The following is a 24,183-nucleotide window of genomic DNA, read 5'->3' as shown; positions in this document are numbered from 1 at the left end:
GGTAAAAGCCGCGAGGTTAGGGTGCGGTGTGTGCACGGGGATGTGGTGAAATACCCTTTGTTGAGCCTGCCCATCAAATTCAGGGGGAAAAAGCATAGTGTAGAGGTGGCGGTTAGTCCTCACCTCCGGCATCCGCTTATTCTGGGGACGAATTGGCCGCTTTTCCCTAAATTACTGAGGTTATTGTGTGCGGATGCCTCTTGGCGAACGAAGCACGGTAAGGGAAGTGGGGTGCATGTGGGCAGTGTGGTGCCGGGTCCGTCGGAGCCAGACTCCGGGGAGGCGCGCGAGATTGAAAGGGTGGTACTCTCAGATCGCGATGACTTTCCCCTCGAGCAGGCTCAGGATGCGACGCTGGAAAGGGCGTTTGAGCAGGTTGCATCCATTGACGGACAGCTGGTTCAGCCCACGCGGCCCCTCTCCTATCCGTATTTTGCTATAAGAAAGAATCGGTTATATGAGGTGACCCAAGACACCCAGATGAAAGAGGATATAACCCAATTGTTGATTCCAAAAAACCGTCGGGAAATGCTTTTTCAGGCGGCTCATAGTAACCCAATGGCAGGGCACTTAGGGCAGGGTAATACACTGTCTCGCCTCATGGCCCGATTCTTTTGGCCGGGCATTCACGACAACGTGCGCAGGTGGTGCGCGTCTTGCCGCGAATGTCAGTTGGTAAACCCACCGACCACCCCAAAAGCGCCTTTGCGCCCTCTTCCGTTGATGCAGGTCCCCTTCGAGAGAATTGGCATGGACCTCATCGGGCCATTAGAGCGATCTGCACGGGGATATCGCTTTGCATTGGTTCTGGTGGACTATGCAACGCGATATCCCGAAGCAGTGCCACTCCGCAGCATTTCCACGAAAAGTGTGGCGGACGCACTGTTTCGGATCATCTCCCAGGTGGGGATCCCCCGCGAGATCCTCACCGACCAAGGCACGGCGTTCATGTCACGTACATTACGCGAATTGTACGAATTATTGGGCATTAAATCGATTCGCACCAGCGTCTTCCACCCACAGACCGACGGACTGGTGGAACGATTTAATCGCACGTTGAAAACCATGATTCGTAAGTTCGTCCACGAGGACGCCAAAAAATTGGGATAAATGGTTAGAGCCTCTCTTATTCGCAGTACGAGAGGTCCCCCAAGCCTCCACGGGGTTTTCCCCCTTCGAACTCCTGTATGGACGCCAGCCCCGGGGGGTGCTGGACGTCCTGAAGGAGAACTGGGAGGACGGGCCTTCCACCAGTAAAAATGAGATTCAGTATGTCCTGGACTTGAGAGTAAAACTCCGGACACTGGGGCGGCTGTCGATGGAGAATTTGCTACAGGCTCAGGACAAACAAAGCCGTCTGTATAATCGGGGTTCTAACCTGAGGAAATTCACACCGGGAGAGAAGGTACTTGTGTTGCTCCCAACATCTAACTCTAAATTACTTGCGAAGTGGCAAGGACCCTTTGAGGTCACACGGCAAGTCGGGGATCTCGACTATGAGGTTATTCGGGCTGATAGGGGGGGTGCACGTCAGATTTATCACCTCAACCTCCTTAAAAAATGGAGCGAGGACGAGGCAGTGATGCTGGCGACGGTGGTATCCGCAGAGGAGGATCTTGGTCCAGAAGCGAATGTTAAACCGCATTCCATTGCTCTGGCCCCGGGGGGACCACCTCTCACCCTCACAGCTCACTGACATGGCCCGCCTACAGGCGGAGTTTGCCGATGTGTTTTCTCCCATTCCAGGCCGAACGAATCTCATACGGCACCATGTCGAAACCGAACCGGGGGTAGTGGTGCGTAGTAGAGCCTACCGTTTACCCGAACACAAAAAAAAGGTTGTTCAGGCAGAATTAGAGGCCATGCTAGATTTGGGGGTAATAGAAGAGTCCAACAGTGACTGGGCGAGCCCGATAGTTTTGGTTCCCAAAACGGACGGCTCGGTCAGGTTCTGCGTGGACTACCGCAAGGTGAATTCAGTGTCGAAATTCGACGCTTACCCAATGCCCCGGGTCGACGAATTGTTGGACCGGCTCGGCTCGGCTCATTTTTATTCGACACTGGACTTAACAAAAGGGTACTGGCAGATCCCCCTAACACCAGTATCCAAAGAAAAGACAGCCTTCACCACGCCGTTCGGATTACACCAATTTGTAACCCTTCCGTTCGGATTGTTTGGAGCCCCGGCTACCTTCCAGCGCCTCATGGACCGTGTCCTCCGACCCCATGCGACGTATGCCGCTGCTTACCTAGACGATATTATTATCCATAGTAACGATTGGCAGCGGCATATGGAGCATTTGAGAGCGGTCCTGAGGTCGCTGAGGGAGGCTGGGCTCACAGCTAATCCGAAGAAGTGTGCGATTGGGCGGGTGGAGGTCAAGTATCTGGGCTTCCACTTGGGTCATGGGCAGGTGCGTCCCCAAATTGATAAGACCGCAGCGATTGCGGCCTGCCCGAGGCCTAAGACCAAAAAGGAGGTGAGACAGTTGCTGGGGTTGGCGGGATATTATAGACTGTTTGTGCCTAAATATTCGGAGCTCACCAACCCGCTGACTGATCTCACTAAAAAGGAAGTACCCGATACGGTCCAGTGGACGGAGCAGTGCCAGCAGGCTTTTACCATGTTGAAGGCTGCCCTGTGTGGTGGGCCGCTCTTGCATTCCCCTAACTTTTCTCTCCCTTTTATCCTGCAGACCGACGCGTCGGACAGAGGGCTGGGCGCAGTACTGTCCCAGCTGGTGGAGGGTGAGGATCGGCCGGTGCTGTACCTGAGCCGCAAGCTCTCAAAGAGGGAAGCTAGGTACAGCACCATAGAGAAGGAGTGTTTGGCTATCCGGTGGGCCGTCCTCACCCTCAGATACTACCTGCTGGGTCAGGAGTTCACCCTCTGTTCAGACCACGCTCCCCTCCAATGTCTCCACCGCATGAAAGACACCAATGCCCGGATCACCCGTTGGTATCTTGCTTTACAGCCTTTTAAATTCAAGGTGGTCCACAGGCCGGGTGCACAGATGGCTGTGGCCGACTTCCTCTCCCGGCAAGGGGGGGGGAGGACTGCAGGCCGGATGGCTCCCCGGCCTGAGTCGGGCGGTGGGGGTATGTGGCAAGGGGGGCGTGGTTCAGCGAAGTCTGCAGCAGGAGAGAGAGTGAGGAGACGAGCGGTGAGTGAGTGGCGCTCACACAAATAATGAACACCTGTGCATTGTTCCAGTAACTGGCGTGGAGAGGCTTAAAAGCAGCGAGGCAGAGAAAGTCGGGGAAGAGACCGGAGCTGACGGCTGGTGGCGAGTGGCTCTGGACGAATAGCCAGAGGAAGTAAAGCGGGAGGCTTTGACCACGAGAAGGACTGTTCAGCCACAGAAGTGGCAAGTGTTTTGAATAGGCGCGTACAGCGCGTGTGTTATTTTTGTTTAAATAAAAGTTCTTAGTCGTCAGCTCGACCCTGATTCCAGCCTCTTCCTTCCTGTCCTGTTGAAGTCTTGTTACACACGGTTTAAAAACAACCGAAGTTGACCAAAGTGCTTTACAACATACAATAAGACAGTAAAAGACATGTAATAAATAGGCACAAAAAAACATTAAAGATAGGACATAAAAAATAGCATAGATATACCCAAGCTGTAATATGTATGGTACAAAGACAGTTTGTCAAGGGACATCGAAAGCCAGAGAAAATAAGTAGGTCTTCAAGTAATATTTAAAAACAGGCAGAGTTGGGGCAGTTCTAATATGGGGGGGAGGTTATTCCAGAGTCTAGGGCCGGCAGCAGAAAAAGCACGGTCGCCTTGGGTTTTTAGCCTAGTCCTCGGGGCATGCAACAGGTTAGAGTTAGAGAATCTGAGTGATCTCGACGGTGTATAAGGCTGCAAGAGTTCAGCCAAGTACACTGGAGCCAGGTTGTGAAGTGACTTAAAAACAAACAAGAGTATTTTAAAATCAATTCTGTACTTCACAGGAAGCCAGTGAAGTGAAATTAAAACTGGCGTAATAGACTCATATTTGCGCTTTCCCAATGCCCAATGTTAACAACGAATCTCCTATTTGTGAGATATGACCTAAACCACTGTAAGACTGTGCCCCGTAGACCAACGCATGCCTCCAGACGAGATAAAAGAATATCATGGTTGACCAGGTCAAAGGCAGAGCTAAGGTCTAATAAAACCAGAGCCGCAGAATGACCAGAATCCATGGTCAAGATGATATCATTAACAACCCTTAGAAGGGCCGACTCCGTGCTATGGCAGGATTTAAAACCGGACTGAAATTTTTCATGGATAGCATTAAGAGACAAGTGAGATTGAAGTTGATTTAAAACAGTTTTCTCCAAAGTTTTAGATAAAATGGGGGGATTTGAGATTGGACGAAAGTTAGTGAGCAATGTCGGGCCAGATTTGTTTTTTTAAATATGGTCGAACTGTGGCAAGTTTAAAGTCATGGGGGACAAGTCCCAGTATGGAGACATTTATTGATAATTGACAGTAAGTCGGGGCCAATGATATCAATAATTTGCCTAAGAAAACGTGGTGGGATAACATCCTGAGGACACATTGTAGGTTTCAAGCAAACAGTGTTTTGGTTAAAGTATTCAGATTAACAGGCTCAAAAAGAGACCAAGTAGAAACTGAGTATGGGGCAACAGCTAGATCATAAGACAGCATTGGCACATTAGACAAAATTTGAGAGATCTTGCCGTCAAAATAATGAGCAAAATTCTCACACAACGAGACCAATGCATCAGCAAAGATGGTGACAACTGGATGAAGTGCAGACTTAATAGTGGAAAATAAAATATTTGGCTTATTGCTGTTTTGTGTAATTAACTCTGAGAAATATCTACTCTTTGCAGCCTTAGCCGCACGCTGAAAAGCAGAGAGACAATCCTGTAGGATTTCATAAAATACTTGTAGCTTATGTTTTTCCACTTGCGCTCCGCCCTTCTACAAGCTTGTCTTAGGGAACGAGTGGTTTCAGTATGCCAAGGTATTATGTTATGCTTATGTTTTTTTCAATTTTAAAGGTGCAACAGAATTTAAGACATTAGAGCAGTTAGTGTTAAAAGTACCAAGAAGCTGGTTAACATCCAGGTGACCAGTGAGAATGTCCATAGCTTGAGTTGCATCCAATGGTTCATAATTCGAAGAGAATTCTTCGCTTGAGCTGTCCGTAAATGCACGAGTCCAGCGTGACAAAGATAATTGACTTGGAGCATTTTCATCAAGAGACATCGTGAATAATATAGGCAGATGGTCGGCGTCCTCGATTTTTATATCCCCTACCGACACGCCGCGAGATAAAATCAAGTCCAGCGTATGACCCTGGGTATGAGTGGGTCCGGATACCCATTGTATGAAATCAAATGATTCAAGTAAACTATGAAAGTCTTTAGATAAAGGTTTGAAATCGCAGCACACATGAATATTAAAATCCCCCAGTATTAGAATCCTATCGTAACTGATGATAATTTCACTCAAGAATTGGGCGAATTAATTTTAAAAGTCCTTGTTTACAATCGGAGGTCGATATATGATAGCAAAGACCACAGGGTTGACAAGAGAAAGTTGGAAAAGCAAAATTTCAAAACAGCTACGAGTCCCAGTTTGTAGACTGCGACAGAGATATGAGTTTTTAAACACAGTAGCCAAGCCCCCACCGCGGCCCGATAGCTGGGGGGAATTAAAAAAGCTACAGCCCTGAGGCACCAATTCAGTAAAAGGACTTAGATCGCCTGGTTTAATCCAAGTTTCAGTAATACATAGTGTATCCAGAGCGTGCAAAGTAAAAAAGTCATTTAGTATAAAATTCTTGTTTATTAGAGAGCGCGCGTTAATCAAAGCAACATGGAATGGCAGTACCTCTGGTTACGTATGTTTCCGAATCGGCCGAAGGTTGGAGGTGTTTACTCCACCACGATGAACATGCCGAAGGAGGCGGCGCGGAGGAACATGGCCCGGGCCAACAGGTCGAAGCCATCGGTACGATGAGTCCGGCAGACGACCATGGTGGTGTAAGCCCTGTGTCATCCCAGGCCCGCTGAGCAACAAGCCAGCAGAAGATCTCAGCCAAACTGCAACTCCAGCACGCTTCCCCCTCTTCCTCCGATGCTTTTTTCTCTGCAGCAGGTCTGTAACATGCCAGTACCGATGTGGAGAAAGAACGGTGTAGAAAGGTAGCTAAGAGGGGCGAAAAGCACAGGTGCCAGCCCTAGTTGTTTCAAAAGCCACTCGGATGTCCATGAGTGATTGCCGATCATACACCAACGCCATATTACAGTCAGTGATAAAAATAAATGTACATAAAAGCATAAATACTAATATCGATAAAGACAGGCAGGGCAGCAGACGGCGTGCCAAACACAAAGGCGCCATCTTGCCACTCAACACTCAATATATAGCCTCAACACACGTGCAGTGGCAATGGTTTAGCTCAATGATATTTCCTGAATTCCTCTGCGGTTAGTTTCGTCTTAAACATCTCAAATCATTCGTCCGGAGACAAAAAAATCAGTCACAGCAAACAGCTAATGCGCTTACGCTGTGCGTGTATGCTTACCTAAAATCCACAGAATCCACTGCAGATCTCAGCGGAATTACATGGATTTTAGCGCTTGTCATTGACGAGTTATAACGTTACACACACAATGTGAGAGCTAGTTTGCTGTGACAGATTTTTCAGCCTAAGCACGAATGATTTGAGACGTTTAAAACAAAACTAACCCCAGTGTTCGCCCCTGTTCATTAGCAAAACAAACAGCTTGCCGCAGCTAATCATATTAACGCACATAATGTATTAACATTCATACAGCTAAACTCCATCTTCACTATATACAGTGAGTTTAACACTGTCTTTGAATGTTCTATTTAGCCCGTGACTGACTTAGCTCTCTTCGCTATCATATGCTAACGTTATCCTCCTATATACACGATACATTTACGTCAGTAAATCACATTTACGACTGTTGATCAATTTTATTTACATCAGCAGTTTTGTCTCGTTCAGTCGGTCTCGATCTCTCTTGAGGAACAACTTTGAAGCTAATCCTGCTTGTCCCAGGTTGAAAAAGCACTTTCTTTTTACTTCTGGTTTTTACTTCTGGCTTCTGAGGGATTTCCACTAAAAATAAAATAAATCCACTCCTGTCTCTTCCTAGGTTTGGACTCTGTGCAGCGACTACATTGCATGTTGTCCACGAACTTTAGCCATGGCGTTACGTACACCGCTGTCGCTTGTGAAAACAACAATGGCGGAGCGCGGTGGGTGGAATGTGTAGATTAAGGGGCGGTAACATTATAATAAAATCCGCTTTGGACGTCACAATCGGAGCGAAATCTGAACGGCTCGATTTCTCACATGCTTGCAGGGAAAGGCACACCTAAACAAACTTACTGGGTTCTTATTTCTCACATTTTCTGGGTTGCTAGATGCACCAGGGAGCCGATTATAGAACTTAAACACAGAAAAAGTGGGGTTTTCATCTGATGTCTCCTTTAACTACCCAAGCTTTAATGTCAATGTTGCTGATGCAGCACATTGATGGGAGACATTGGAAGCGGATATTAACCACATAAAGATGTAGGAATGGACTTATATTGTAGAAAAACAAAAAAGATTATGTAGCATTTGTGGGTAAGTGTAATGGTGGGATGCAGTTCTCTTTCAAACTATCGCTCGGTATCTCACTACGGGAAACGCCTCAGGCATGATAGACTATGGAAGCACCAATTACACCACGTCTGCCCGACGGGCGGACCAATCACAGCTCAACACTAAGAGCCTGCCCCTCTCCTATATACAGTATACTGCTGTGATTACCTGTAACGGCATTCTTGGTCTCTTCCCCGTGAAGATTTTCCTCAGCACCTTAGCTGCGCTGCTCCAGTTCATGGACGTGCCATTAAGGTCGACGTTGCTGAACGCAGTGCAGTTGGAATCTGTTGCGGATTCTCCGAACTCGTTACTGAGTTTTTTTCTTCTACCGCTTTCAATAGCTGGTCTTGGAGTAGCTAACACGTCGAGGCGAGCTACGTTTTTCTTCGCTATGTCCACGTTGAGGTCGCCGCAGAGAAAGGGAAAGACGTCCCTTCCTGCTCTTGCCCGGCAGCGTGTGGGTTCATGATCACAGGTAGAGATTCCCATCTGATGTGCATCGCGTGCATGGGTGTCAAGCATGCCCAGGCCGCGCTGGTGGATGCGGAAAGCTGTGCTCACTGTCATGCCGGCCAGGATTTTGGAAAGACGGCTTCGAGTGGCGGCGTCCTCTAAAGCTGATCCGTGTCTCTCTGCTATCCCTCCAGCTAAAGAGACTCAGCCGTCTCCCCCGCGAGAACTTTCTTCATGGGGAGATATTATGGATGCTGAGTCCCTGAGCCTACGCCACTTTTTGATCAGCTACTGGCGGAAGCTGACGAGATGGAGGGAGATGAGGAGGAGGACAAAGAGGTGTTAGCTCACCTCCTCAGAGAGGTACCAAACGATGAGGACGCTATCCTCTCGGCGGCCCAAGTGTCCAGGCGCGTGAGCGCGCAAAGCTGCAAGTTGGCATCTACCGTGGTGGACTGTGATTTAGCGAAGGTTTGTAAACATGTGGCAGCGAAGCTGAATATTGCGTGGCCAGTGACTCCCGGGGATCCGGGGGTTAAATGGGATATTTATGATGGGAAAAGGCTCGCGTCTCGCCTTCCCCCAATGAAGCAGCTGCTCCCGGTGCTGCCAGCTGTGTAGCTGAGATGAAACAGCCGTGGGACAAGCCGTTCTCTCACCGGGTGCCTGTCAAAGGCTACTCTTCTCTGGATGTGAGCGAGATGGAGGAGCTCGGGCTTTCTAACCTGCCCTCGGTTGAGTAATCAGCGGCCCATCACCTGCATCCAAACAGGAAGACCACTTTATCATCTGCCAATCCCTCCCTCCCTGGGAAAGCGGACCGCTTCACCGCGTCCGTGTACCATAATATTTACAAATCGTCAGCGCTATCTGTGTCTACATCATGGGCATTGTTCAAGGGGATTTCGGTAGGAGATGTTTGTTCAGCGGCAAGTGTTGTGATTATTTTTGCTGTGAAGAATCACTCTCAAAGCTGTGAGTTCCATTGCCAAAGGAAGACTTTAATATCAAAGATACAAAGCCAAGTTGCCTGCAGAACAACTGCTCAACTCTGGTTGGGGGAAAACCTTTATACTGTCCTTACGCCCACGCACACACATTGTTACAACACAAAGTTATCCGGGGTTACCATTATAATTTGAAACAGATGTCTGACCTCAGCATTCCTAGCTGGTGAGGGGGGTTAATAACAAGGACTCTGGTATTTACGACTAGGGATGAACTAACAAAGACCAGTTCTTATGTAGAGATAGATTTATAATAGTAATGTAATGTGTACATGATTCCTTTATATTTTGGTCAATAAAATCTTCAACACAAGCTGGGCTTCCCCTCATACATTTATCAGATTTTACCGTCTGGATGTCACGGCGCCAACTTTGACTCATGCAGTAGTTCTTAAAGTTGGCTCCACAGAGAACTGAGATTTATTGCCGGGTCTGCTCGATAGCTTCGGAAAGCATGCGTTACGGGAGTGGGCCATATTATTCCCATAGTGAGATACCGAGCGATTGTTTGAAAGAGAACGTAAGGTTACTCACGTAACCCCGGTTCTCTGAGAACAGAGCGAGATATCTCACCAAGCTTCCCTTCTCGCATAACACGGGGGAAGTGCGTGCTTAGAATGCCATTACAGGTAATCACAGCAGTATATATAGGAGAGGGGCGGGCTCTTAGTGTTGAGCTGTGATTGGTCTGCCCGTCGGGCAGACGTGGTATAATTGGTGCTTCCATAGTCTATCACACCTGAGGCGTTTCCCATAGTGAGATACCTCGCTCTGTTCTCAGAGAACCGGGGTTACGTGAGTAACCTTACTTTATTAGCTTAGATATTCGATGGATGTGTTGTTTTTTCACAAATATCAATTTCATACATCATAATTCATTCGACTTGCATTCGATATGTTGTAAAATATCAATAAATCCAACTGGAGATCTATATTCTGTAGAATAAGAGCTTCACTTGAACATGTTGGACATATTTGAGCGTTATGAAAAATGTTCATGATCATAAACATACATGATTTTAAAGGGGCTATGACATGGGGATATAATGAATTTCAGCCTAAATAAGTTATTTAATGTACGATAAATGCCAAAATGGTGCACTTCTCCAGAAACTAGAGACTCTAAGCCTTCAATGATACCACATATGATAGTTAGAGTTACAGAAATACATATGAACATTAAGGGAATACTTTTATGACGGCAGTTTGAAGTTGTATCTGCACTCTGTAATTGAATAAATGGCTACTAATACGCTCTCCTCACTAACTAACATTCACTCAGTAACTTTTACTCAGTCACTTGAGTGCAGCTGGAACACGTCAGAGAAGAACTGGCCCTCCCGGCTGAGACTGGTTAGTTTGCTCGCCAGGAGACTGCTGATATTAGATTAGCTTAAGATTCTGTAAACTTTATTAACATTGCTAACTAGAATGCTCTCACTCCTTCTATAGCATGTACTGTGTTGTATTTTTACCATTTCTGTGTTTATCTGTTTGTTTTGTTTTTCTTCCTGTAAAGCTGCTTTGAAACTAGGCAACTTTGAATGAAATTGAATTGAATTTAACACACATACACACACATTTCATCATTTCACTCACGCATTTATAAAAATGTTTTAATTTTTTTAATAAATTATTTGTCAAGTATGGTGACCCATACCCGAAATGTGACTCTGCATTTAACCCATCCAGAGAGTAGTGAACACACGCACAGCAAGTGGCGAACACACGTACACCTGGAGCTATCACTGCAGCGCCCGGGGAGCAAGTAGGGGTAAGGTGCCTTGCTCAAGGGCACCTCAGTCGTTACCCGCTGACCCTGGGGATCGAACCGGCAACCTTCTGGTCACGAGTCTGACTCTAACCATTAGACCACGACTGACCCACTTAAAATAAAATCTTAACCATTGTGGTGTGTGTGTGTGTGTGTGTGTGCGTGCAGGAAGGTCCCATTTGAGGAGCGAGTGTTAACAGTTCTAAAGTGGCTGCAGTTACCGCAGGACAGACGGTAAATCATCATCTCGTGTGTGTTTGTGATGTATCACACTGTAGATGTTGAACATGTAGATGTTCTTCTTCATTTCTATCCCTGATGAATGTCTTCTAGAAACACATCACTTAACAGAATAAGAATTCCCAGAATAAGTGAGTAACATCTGCTGTTCATCTGCTTGCATTTTGTTGTGAAGGCCGGATTTTTTAACTCTGTACCTGGAGGAACCTGATAAATCTGGACACAGTTTTGGACCGGTCAGCGGAGGGGTGAGAACACACTCACTCACTCACTCGCACGCACGCACGCACACACACACACACACACGCTTTGGTTGACTATCCCCGTGGGGACAGTCCATAGGCGTAATGTTTTTTATACTGTACAAACTGTATATTCTATCCCCTATCCCTAACCCTATCCCTAAACCTAAAGATCATAGAACACTTTTTGCATTTTTAGATTTTTAATTTTTTTTGTTCTTTACAATTTATAAGCTTTTGTGCCCATGAGGACCTCAATTTTGGTCCCCACGGTGACACGAGTCCCCATGTGTTGTGTGTATTCAGGTTTAGGTCCCCACCGGGATATACAAACATGAACACACACACACGCACAGTTCAGCTTCAGTAGGCATTGATTTATTTTCATTTACTCAATGTAATTGACAGTAATGATTATAACAGCGTGTGTGTGTGTGTATAGTTGATCACAGCTCTACAGGGAGTGGACAGATTAATGGGTCAACTGATGAACGGTCTGAAACAGCTCAACCTTCATCGGTGTGTCAACATCATCATCATCGCTGATCACGGTAACACAAATACACACAGGAACACACTTTATGCTGCTTTGACACAGTGTGATGTTGTATTTGTGTGTGTTGTGTAGGTATGGAGGAGACGAGTTGTGATCGTAAGGAGGTTCTGCAGGAGTTTGTTGGAAATATTAATCATCTTTATGTTACTGAGGGTCCATTCGGACGAATCAGAGCAAGAGATAAAACACACACCTGTGAGTTAACACACACACACACAAACTGTGCAGAAAGATGCTAGGGAGTCATAAGTGTTAAACCACTGTGTGTGTGTGTGTGTGTGTTTCAGTGGACGCTGCTGCACTGGTGGCTAATATGACAGTAAGTGTTTCATGAACCACAGCCAATCACATGTTGTGCTTAACAGTGTAATGATGTTGTGTGTAACAGCGTAATGATGTCGTGCGTAACAGCGTAATGATGTCGTGCGTAACAGCGTAATGATGTCGTGCGTAACAGCGTAATGATGTTGTGCGTAACAGCATAATGATGATGTCGTGTGTAACAGCGTAATGATGTCGTGCGTAACAGCGTAATGATGTTGTGCGTAACAGCATAATGATGATGTCGTGTGTAACAGCGTAATGATGTCGTGCGTAACAGCGTAATGATGTTGTGCGTAACAGCATAATGATGATGTCGTGTGTAACAGCGTAATGATGTCGTGCGTAACAGCGTAATGATGTTGTGCGTAACAGCATAATGATGATGTCGTGTGTAACAGCGTAATGATGTCGTGCGTAACAGCGTAATGATGTTGTGCGTAACAGCATAATGATGATGTCGTGTGTAACAGCGTAATGATGTCGTGCGTAACAGCGTAATGATGTTGTGCGTAACAGCATAATGATGATGTCGTGTGTAACAGCGTAATGATGTCGTGCGTAACAGCGTAATGATGTTGTGCGTAACAGCATAATGATGATGTCGTGTGTAACAGCGTAATGATGTCGTGCGTAACAGCGTAATGATGTTGTGCGTAACAGCATAATGATGATGTCGTGTGTAACAGCGTAATGATGTCGTGCGTAACAGCGTAATGATGTTGTGCGTAACAGCATAATGATGATGTCGTGTGTAACAGCGTAATGATGTCGTGCGTAACAGCGTAATGATGTTGTGCGTAACAGCATAATGATGATGTCGTGTGTAACAGCGTAATGATGTCGTGCGTAACAGCGTAATGATGTTGTGCGTAACAGCATAATGATGATGTCGTGTGTAACAGCGTAATGATGTCGTGCGTAACAGCGTAATGATGTTGTGCGTAACAGCATAATGATGATGTCGTGTGTAACAGCGTAATGATGTCGTGCGTAACAGCGTAATGATGTTGTGCGTAACAGCATAATGATGATGTCGTGTGTAACAGCGTAATGATGTCGTGCGTAACAGCGTAATGATGTTGTGCGTAACAGCATAATGATGATGTCGTGTGTAACAGCGTAATGATGTCGTGCGTAACAGCGTAATGATGTTGTGCGTAACAGCATAATGATGATGTCGTGTGTAACAGCGTAATGATGTCGTGCGTAACAGCGTAATGATGTTGTGCGTAACAGCATAATGATGATGTCGTGTGTAACAGCGTAATGATGTCGTGCGTAACAGCGTAATGATGTCGTGCGTAACAGCATAATGATGATGTCGTGTGTAACAGCGTAATGATGTCGTGCGTAACAGCGTAATGATGTCGTGCGTAACAGCATAATGATGTCGTGCATAACAGCATAATGATGTTGTGTGTAACAGTGTAAACGGTCAGAGCAGCAGATAAAGGCATATCTGAAACATCATCTGCCGAAGAGGTTACACTACGCCAACAACAAACGCATTGAAGATGTTGCCGTTCTCGTGCAGCCACGCTGGCTGTTTGAGAGGTAACACACACACACACATAATAAAAAACATTAACACAATGACACAATCTGATAGTATATGATTGTGTTCATGTAGACGTCAAGGATCTCTCACTTTCTGCTCAGGAGGAGATCATGGTTACGACAATGATGTCTACAGTATGCAGGTGTGTGTGTGTGTGTGTTTACATGTTTTATTGTGTATCTGTACATGTGAGTAATGTTTTATTTTGTGTTTATCTCAGGCAATGTTTCTCAGTTTGGGGCCAAAGTTTCTCTTTCAAACAGAAGTCGAGCCGTTCTCCAACATTGAGCTCTACAACCTCATGTGTGGTGAGACACAACACCATCTGACCCACAGCAACACAACACAATCACATGTCAGACATCACAACTGTCTTCTTTCTGTTGTGTTGGCAGATGTTCTGGAAATCACTCCATCCCATAATAATGGCACTCACGGCAGCCTGAACCACCTGCTGCTCTCACCCCCCCACACACCCCGTCACCCTGAAGAACAGAGCCCACCCAACCGATGTCCACTCATCAGCCTGGAGCCCACACACACACTGGGCTGCACGTGTCCTGCACTGGTACACAACACCACACCACACACACACACACACACACACACACACACTGGGCTGCACGTGTCCTGCACTGGTACACAACACCACACCACACACACACACACACACACACACTGGGCTGCACGTGTCCTGCACGTGGTCAGGCCATACCACACCTCAACACACACACACATCACACACACACACTGGGCTGCACGTGTCCTGCACTGGTAACACACACCACACCACACACACACTCACACACAGCACGACTGGGCTGCTCTGTGTCCTGCACTGGTACACAACACCACGCCACCACACACCACACACACTGGGCTGCACGTGTCCTCACTGGTACACAACACCACACCACACACACACACACACACACACACACACACACACTGGGCTGCTCGTGTCCTGCACTGGTACAAACAACCACACCACACCACACACACACACTGGGCTGCTCGTGTCCTGCACTGGTAACACAACACCACACACACACCACACACACACACTGGCTGCACGTGTCCTGCACTGGTACACAACACACACACACACACACAACACACCTGGGCTGCCGTGTCCTGCACTGGTACACAACCAACACCACACACACACACACACACACCCACACACACACACACTGGGCTGCACGTGTCCTGCACTGGTACACAACACCACACCACACACACACACACACACACACACACACACTGGGCTGCACGTGTCCTGCACTGGTACACAACACCACACCACACACACACACACACACACACACTGGGCTGCTCGTGTCCTGCACTGGTACACAACACCACACCACACACACACACACACACACACACTGGGCTGCACGTGTCCTGCACTGGTACACAACACCACACCACACACACACACACACACTAACTCAACTCAACTTTATTTATATAGCGCTTTTACAATTTTCATTGTTACAAAGCAGCTGTACATGAGACATATTGACTATAAGCAAAATAATTAAAGTTGTACCTGCAGAAACAAGAAAAGGTTGAAAACACAGAAGACAGACATACCCACATACAAAACAATCCACACACACAACATACACACGTACTAACACACATAGACAGAGACACACACACACACACGGATGCGCACGCACACACACACACACACAACACACACACACACGTACGTACACAGACAAGTACGCACAGACACACACGCACGCACGCACACACACACGCACAGGCTTTGGTTGACTATCCCCGTGGGGACAGTCCATAGGCGTAATGTTTTTATACTGTACAAACTGTATATTCTATCCCCTATCCCTAACCCTATCCCTAAACCTAAAGATCATAGAACACTTTTTGCATTTTTAGATTTGTAAAAAATATTGTTCTGTACAATTTATAAGCTTTTGTGCCCATGAGGACCTCAATTTTGGTCCCCACGGTGACACGAGTCCCCATGTGTTGGTGTGTATTCAGGTTTAGGTCCCCACCGGGATATACAAACATGAACACACACACACACACACACACACACTCACACACACACACACACGCTCAGTGAGAGCACACATTTAGGATAAAGGAGAGAGAAGCACAGGTCAAATATAACAGATAATAAATTCCTATATGCAATATTAATTAAGTAAAACTTTAAGATTCTAAAGCAGCCCCCCCGGTCAGGCAGATAGTGCAAAAACAGTATGCAAACGGTGGCGAGGAACCCAAAACTCTAATCGAGAAAAAAAACCTCAGGAGAACCCAGGCCCAACCAGGGGATTCCAGTTCCCCTCTGGCAAAAGCTGCTGCCTCTGCACAAGCTCCAGAGAACTTGCACAACAAGGCTAAATAAAATAAATAAACTTACTAATAAAATAAATTATAGTTTAAGATTATCATTAATAATCTAATAGCATTTGAAATTTTGTGGTGAAGACATGTCAAGAGACCGCGTCCTTCTTTATCCAGCTCTATCATCTCAGCTCTTGTCAGGTCTCCGCTCTACCATCAGGTCAGGCCATGAACTGCATCCTGCTCGCTGTGGTAACCTTGGAACAATGAGACAAGACTGGCTGAGAGTAGAGTACTGTTCTGTACTCTCTGATGCAACAAGTACATCAGTTGTGTTTTTGGTTCCGGTTGATCTAACTAATGCAGCCTAAACCCTCTGAAGATTTATATTATGGAAGAGTAGTGTATGCAAGATTAAAAAGATGCGTCTTTAGTCTAGATTTAAACTGACAGAGTGTGTCTGCCTCCCGGACAGTGCAGGGAAGACTATTCCAAAGTTTAGGCGCTAGATAGGAAAAAGGATCTACCACCTGCACTTGATTTTGAAATTCTAGGTATTACCAACTGACAGGACGCCTGAGAGCGTAATGCACGTGAAGGACTGTAATACAAAAGGAGTTCATTCAAGTACTGAGGAGCTAAACCATGTAGGGCTTTATAGGTAATAAGCAAGATTTTAAAGTTAACGCGATGCTTTATAGGTAACCAGTGCAAGGTTGACAGAACCGGGCTAATATGTTCATACTTTTTTGTACATGTAAGAACTCGAGCTGCCGCGTTTTGGACCAATTGGAGTTTTTGTAATAAGCCTGCAGGGCAACCACCTAACAGTGCATTACAGTAATCTAGTCTTGATGTCATGAATGCATGAATTAACTTCTCTGCATCTGAGATTGACAGCATATGACGTAGTTTAGATATATTCTTAAGATGGAAAAACGCAATTTTACAGGTGTTGGCGACGTGGCTCTCAAATGACAGATTACTATCGAATAGAACGCCAAGATTCTTTGCTGACGACGAGGGTTTTATGGAACATCCGTCAATAGTTAAACAGTATTCTTGGTTGTTACTTATAGCAGTTTTCGGTCCAATAAGTAACACTTCCGTTTTGTCCGAGTTCAGTAATAAAAAGTTGTTACTCATCCAGTTTTTTATATCGACTATGCATTCCATTATTCGATGGAACTGCTGTGTTTCATGAGGCTTCGAGGAAATATAAAGTTGAGTATCATCAGCATAACAGTGAAAGCTAACTCCGTGTCGCTTTATTATATCTCCTAGAGGTAGCATGTATAATGCGAAGAGCAGAGGCCCTAAGACTGAGCCCTGTGGTACACCGTACTGGACTTGCGATTTGCGTGACACCTCATTATTTATTGCTACAAATTGAAAACGGTCGGATAAATAAGATTTAAACCATTTCAAGGCTATTCCCTTAATGCCGACATAATTTTCGAGTCTATGTAGGAGTGTGCTGTGGTCAATGGTATCGAATGCAGCACTAAGGTCTAGCAGCACCAATAACGAGATACAACCTCGGTCAGACGCCAATAGCAGATCATTTGTAACTCTGATCAAAGCAGTCTCTGTACTGTGACATGCTCTAAATCCAGACTGGAATTCTTCATTGATGTCATTCCTTTGGAGGAAGGAGCATAATTGAGTTGAAACTACTTTTTCCAGAACTTTATATATGAAAGGTAGATTCGATATAGGCCTGTAGTTCCTTAGTTCTCTAGGGTCGAGTTGGGGTTTTTTGACAAGGGGCCTTATAACAGCCACCTTATATGCTTTAGGCACATGTCCTAATGTCAGAGATGAGTTAATAATACCAAGAAGAGGATCTATAATTTCTGGGAGCATCTCTTTCAGTAGATTTGTAGGTATAGGGTCTAGTATGCATGTTGTTGATTTAGATGATCTAATAATTTTAGACAGCTCATCTTGATCTACGGTATAAAATAATTGCATTTTCTCCTTAAGGGCGCTGTAGTTAGTTTGTTCAGCGGGTTTCACTTCTGATTGCATTGTTATAATTTTTTCTCTAATATCTTGGATTTTATATGTGAAGTAGTTCATAAATTCATCACTGCTATGCTGATATACAGGATCAGAAGTCACTGACGATTTATTTTTTGTTAATTTAGCCACCGTGTTAAATAAAAACCTAGGGTTGTGCTGGTTTTCTTCTATTAGTGATGAAAAGTAGGCGGATCTAGAAGTTTTTAGGGCTTTCCTGTATTTTCGAATACTATCCTTCCATGCTGTACGAAATACCTCTAATTTAGTTTTCTTAAAGTTGCGCTCCATTTTTCGGGCCGCTTTCTTTAGAGCCTGAGTGTGTTCATTATACCACGGTGTGGGGCTGCCATTTTTAATCTTCTTTAAACGTAGTGGAGCAACTTTGTCTAGCGTTACCGAGAAGGTGGAATTAAAATTTTCACGAAGGTGAGTGGGTCCTGACACATGTTGACTAATGCCCATGGAGTTAAGAGTGTCTTTGAAAGCCATTCCTAAGGCATCTGTAACGTTATCTACGTGGATGTTAAAGTCACCAACGACAAGGAGTCTATCTGCGGCCAGTACTAGTTCTGATAAGAACCCACCAAATTCTTTAATAAAATCTGTGTGGTGCCCTGGAGGCCTATATACAATAGCTAGAATCAATTTTTAAAAAGATGTTTTATCTTTAGTATTAGGTGTTGAAACATGAAGAACCATGACTTCAAAAGAATTATATTTAGAGTTCGACTTCTGGGAAATGCTAAGAGAGTTATTGTAAAGTGCTGCGACACCTCCCCCTCTGCCTTTTAGACGAGGCTCGTGTTTATAATAATAATCTTGGGGGACAGATTCATTTAAAGCAATATAATCATCTGGTTTTAGCCATGTTTCTGTCAAACAGAGCATGTCTATTTTATGATCTGTTATCATATCGTTAACAAAAAGTGCTTTATTAGAGAGAGATCTAATATTTAGCAATCCGAGTCGTAACAGTTGATTATCTGTATTTTGTTCATGTTTAGTTTGTTTAACGTTTATTAAATTACTTTCAAGAGGTTTACGCATTATTTTATGTTTGCTAATCCGGGGGACAGACACAGTCTCTATTTTGTGATGTTTGGGAGAACGGATTACTACATGTTGTACATTTTGTGTATTCTGCGACGTGAGACGGCAAGCAGACAGTTGGTTAAGCCATACTGTCTGCTCCCTGACCTGGGCCCCAGCGAGTCAAGTTTTAGCATTAGCATTAAGACTTTTTGCCATATTTCTAGACAGGATGGAAGTCCCAGCCCAGGAGGGATGGAGACCATCTCGTTTCAACAGGTCAGGTCTGCCCTCAAAACTCTTCCAGTTATTTATAAAAACTATATCATTCTGCAGGCACCACTCAGACAACCAGCCATTTAGTGATGATAATCTGCTATAAATCTCATCACCACAATAAGCAGTGAGGGGGCCAGAGAATATTACAGTGTCTGACATCGATGCTTGGAGCTCACACACCTCTTTAATGTTATCTTTTGTGATCTCCGATTGACGGAGTCGAACATCATTTGTGCCGACGTGAATGACAATCTTACTGAATTTACGATTAGCCTTAGCCAGCACATTTAAATTTGACTTGATGTCAGGCGCTCTGGCTCCCGGTAAACATTGTGACTATGGTGGCTGGTGCCTCTATGTTAACGTTCCGAACAATAGAATCACCGATAACTAGGGCACTTTCAGCAGGTTTCTCAGCTCGGTGCGTCACTGAGCGGGGCAAACCTGTTCGAGACTGTAATCGGAACGGTCGAGTGATGTTTTGTCCTGCGACTACGCCGTCTCACAGTCACGAAGTTTCCCAGCTGCGGAGGATTTTCAACCGGAACCGAGCTGTGTGCGCTAATGTTGCTCGCATCCAAAGTGTTTTCTATCGTCGTTAAACTCTTACTATCCTCAGATAAGATTGGATGCGAGACTCTAATTCTAAGATCTTCTCTGTCAGCCTAACTATTTCCCTGCATTTATCGCATATAAAGCCCTCGCAGCTGACAGAGAAGGCTAAGCTAAACATATGACATGAGGTGCAAGTAACAATAATAGGAATAGAAGCCATAACTCACCGGATTTGAAGTGCAATTCCAACTTACCAAGGTTGCTCGATGGATCGTAGTATACTCGCTTAAAAAGAGAAACAGTTAGCACACAAGACAAACCAGAGGCAAGATGATATTCCACAGTGTGAACAGAAAGCAAGCTAACACGCTATTGCTATGCTAACGGCGTTAAGTTAACTATCACTTTTGGTTTAGACTCTTCCAAGTAAATAACAGGAACAGGGTTATTGAGATATCAGGATAAGTTAGCAACGACAATAATAATTAACGATAATAAAATACACTAATATTAGAGCGAAGTGATAAGCGCACTGATACAAACAAGCCGCCAGCAGCGATGCAGGAAACAGGAAGCGCTGATGTGTTCAGGTTCAGGTGACACACACACACACACCACACACACACACACACACATGGCTGCACGTGTCCTGCACTGGTACACAACAAACACACTACTCACACAAACACACATGTACACACACACACCAGGCTGCTTGTGTCCTTCACTGGTACACAACACACACGCACACGCACACACACACACACACACACACACACACACACCACACACACACACTGGGCTGCAGCTGTCCACCGCTGGTACACAACACATTCAACAACATAAAAACATGGTCAATAAAGCTCATTCTGTGTGTGTGTGTGTGTGTGTGTGTGTGTGTGTGTGTGTGTGTGTGTGTGTGTGTGTGTGTGTGTGTGTGTGTGTGCGTGCGTGTGTTTGCGTGTGTGTGTGTTGTTTCAGAATGGAAGTAATCCAAACTCACAGCTGAATCTCACAGATGCAGAAGGTAAAGTGACACGTTTATATGAACAGATGATTGACATCTGCGTTGCTTTACATGTAGACAACAGTGAGATGACACATTTATATCCATGTACCGGTTATACAATGAGTGTGTGTCTGTCTCTTTGTGTTTGTGTAGTATCTGAGAGTGAGAGACATCACATGTTATTCGGGCGGCCGCGGGTTCTCCAGACGGATGTTGAATACTGTATCCTCAATCACCGTGGATTCATCTCTGCTTATAATATACAAACACACACTCCACTGTGGAGCACATTTACTCTGGACAAACCGGTAAGAACACACACACACACACACAGTCAAAAGACCTACTAACACCGCATAGCAACCAGCTGTTGACAACTCAAAACACCCTAGAAACCGCTCAGCCTAGCAAACACCCACTCACACCCTGGTAACCAGGTCATTTTCACCAGTGTTTGTGTGTGTGTGTGTGTGTGTGTGTGTGTAGGCTGAGGGGGGTTCTCTGTCTCCGGTGGTCTCAGATTGTCTCAGAGCAGATGTCAGGATTCCAACCAATCAGAGCGCAACATGTGACCAGTACAGTAACGCTGGCAACATCACACACGCTTTCCTGTACCCGCCCAGTGAGTGACACACATGTGTGTTTCTTGTTTTAGCCTTGATGTCACATGACAGGGGAGGGTCTTACTCTGATTGGCCAGATTGAATGAGTGCAGTATGAGTCATCAATATTTGTGTTGTGTGTGTTTATGTGCTGAAGATGATGTTTGATCTTGTGTTGACAGATCTGAACGACTCGTCTGAAGAACAGTTTGACTCTCTCACACTCAGTAATGTTGTGCCCATGTACCCACAGTTCAAGAGTCAGTATAACACACACGCACGCACACACACACACACACACACACGCACGCACACACACACACACACTTTGGTTGACTATCTCCGTGGGGACAGTCCACAGGCGTAATGTTTTTATACTGTACAAACTGAATATTCTATCCCCTATCCCTAACCCTATCCCTAAACCTAAAGATCATAGAACACTTTTTGCATTTTTAGATTTGTAAAAAATATTGTTCTGTACAATTTATTAGCTTTTTTGCCCTTGTGGACCTCAATTTTGGTCCCCACTGTGACACGAGTCCCCATGTGTTGGTGTGTATTCAGGTTTAGGTCCCCACCGGGATATACAAACATGAACACACACACACACACACACACACACACTTGTGTTGTGTTGAAGCTGATGGTTGTGTGTTTGCAGGAGTGTGGCAGTATTTTCAGGAGGTGTTATTGCTGAAGTACGCACAGCAGTATAACAGTATTCATGTGGTGACTGGACCTGCTTACGATTATAACTCTGACGGGCGAGTTGATTCTCCGGAACAGATTGAGAGGTATGACATCACGTCTGTCAGTCATCACGAGAAGTCCAAAAACAACAATCATTTCTTCCGTATGTTTGTGTTTAGATTGGTCACAGGTACCTCTCTTCCCGTGCCCACACATTATTTTGCGGTTCTCGTGAGCTGCGAGGACGTCAGACAGACGGTGAGCGAGTGTTCAACAGAACTACAGACGCTTTCCTTCCTGATGCCTCACAGAGAAGAGAATTCAGAGAGCTGCGCTGTGAGTAGAGCACACACACAATCATAATAATCATCATCATCATCACGCGTGTGTGAAGTCATGTGTGTTTATCGTGTGCAGAATCATCAGCCCGAGTCACAGTGGGTGGAGCCTCTCCTCTGGATGCACCAATCACGCGTCAGAGATGTCGAATGGATCACCGGATTGGACTTCTTTCAAGACAGCTTCCGACCAATCCCTGAGCTCCTCCGTCTCAAGACCCGCCCCACCGCCGCCATTAGTCCCAAAGCCTGAATGAAGTTCATGAAACCTGTCCATCCACACAATGTTTCCTTATTCTTTGGATTGAGAAAGTGTGAAATATTTATTCAATGGATATAGAGAATAAAACACCGCTCAACTCTGTATTTATGTGAACAAAGAGAGCAAAATGTACACACACACGCACACACGCGCACACACACACGCGCACACACACACACACACACACACAGGCTTTGGTTGACTATCCCCGTGGGGACAGTCCATAGGCGTAATGTTTTTATACTGTACAAACTGTATATTCTATCCCCTATCCCTAACCCTATCCCTAAACCTAAAGATCATAGAACACTTTTTGCATTTTTAGATTTGTAAAAAATATTGTTCTGTACAATTTATTAGCTTTTGTGCCCATGAGGACCTCAATTTTGGTCCCCACGGTGACACGAGTCCCCATGTGTTGGTGTGTATTCAGGTTTAGGTCCCCACCGGGATATACAAACATGAACACACACACACGCACACACACACACACNAAGTGATTTCTAATTCCCTTAGTTTCTGACAGAACTCTTCCTATGGTTTGTATTTTAGCCTGAATGGCTATGCTTCTCTCATAAGCGAGACCTGGCGCCTCTTCAGCCATGCAAATGGTAAGTCAGTGAACTGAAATAAAACAAGATAAGGCATAAATCACTTATGGGGAAATAAGTCTTAAACATGAAGCTCAATTACCAATTTGTGATTATATTACCAATAATGGGAATCATATTTCCAAAATCATAAATCTTTAAACAATCAATCTTTCATTATCTATAATGAAAAGAAAAATTTAAAACTTCAAAGTTAATAATTGAATAAACTGAAATAAAAATAAAGTCAAAAATAAATTCTCAGAGTACCAAACTTCACTAAGTTGAGATAGAGCCACATCAAAGTCAAAATTAGTAACTCAATAAACTGAAACCATAAAAATAAGAGTTTTAAAAAGCTTCAAGGCTGTAAGTCAACATTTCCATATGTAAAATAATAATTTAATAACCAACTAAACAGGGTCTTGACTTCAAACTTGAAGGGTCAATAAGCTTCAATATACCGAAATAATAAAATAAAGTTTCAAAAACTTCAATAACTCATGTGACTTGAAATAATAAAAATAATAAAATAAAAGTCTTTAAAAACTCCAAAGTTAAAATCACTGATCCAATACAGTATATAGTAAAATAAAATAAAATAAAAATCTCAGAACTTCACTATTTAAAATTCAACATACTGAAATGATCTAAAAAATAAAACAGCAA

At 44.7% G+C, this 24,183-nt stretch overlaps 1 protein-coding gene across 1 annotated transcript in view; it reads left to right on the top strand.

Moving 5' to 3' along the window:
• The window catches only part of LOC130567310 (venom phosphodiesterase 1), a 31,116-nt gene extending 7,715 nt beyond the window's left edge, over positions 1-23,401 (top strand). The window contains exons 10-25 of the mRNA XM_057355319.1: positions 11,050-11,115; positions 11,297-11,369; positions 11,806-11,914; positions 11,992-12,114; positions 12,207-12,238; positions 13,670-13,797; positions 13,874-13,943; positions 14,022-14,109; positions 14,197-14,369; positions 21,002-21,047; positions 21,183-21,337; positions 21,516-21,651; positions 21,814-21,891; positions 22,296-22,428; positions 22,504-22,660; positions 22,742-23,401. Coding sequence (XP_057211302.1) covers positions 11,050-11,115; positions 11,297-11,369; positions 11,806-11,914; positions 11,992-12,114; positions 12,207-12,238; positions 13,670-13,797; positions 13,874-13,943; positions 14,022-14,109; positions 14,197-14,369; positions 21,002-21,047; positions 21,183-21,337; positions 21,516-21,651; positions 21,814-21,891; positions 22,296-22,428; positions 22,504-22,660; positions 22,742-22,915 — 1,741 coding nt within the window. The 3' untranslated portion in view covers positions 22,916-23,401. The remainder of the gene's footprint in view (positions 1-11,049; positions 11,116-11,296; positions 11,370-11,805; positions 11,915-11,991; positions 12,115-12,206; positions 12,239-13,669; positions 13,798-13,873; positions 13,944-14,021; positions 14,110-14,196; positions 14,370-21,001; positions 21,048-21,182; positions 21,338-21,515; positions 21,652-21,813; positions 21,892-22,295; positions 22,429-22,503; positions 22,661-22,741) is intronic.
• Positions 23,402-24,183: the final 782 nt, after the last annotated feature.

The sequence above is a fragment of the Triplophysa rosa genome, linkage group LG16 (assembly GCF_024868665.1).
Source record: "Triplophysa rosa linkage group LG16, Trosa_1v2, whole genome shotgun sequence".
NCBI classification, from domain to species: Eukaryota; Metazoa; Chordata; class Actinopteri; order Cypriniformes; family Nemacheilidae; genus Triplophysa; species Triplophysa rosa.
This window is presented reverse-complemented; position numbering and strand designations above follow the sequence as displayed.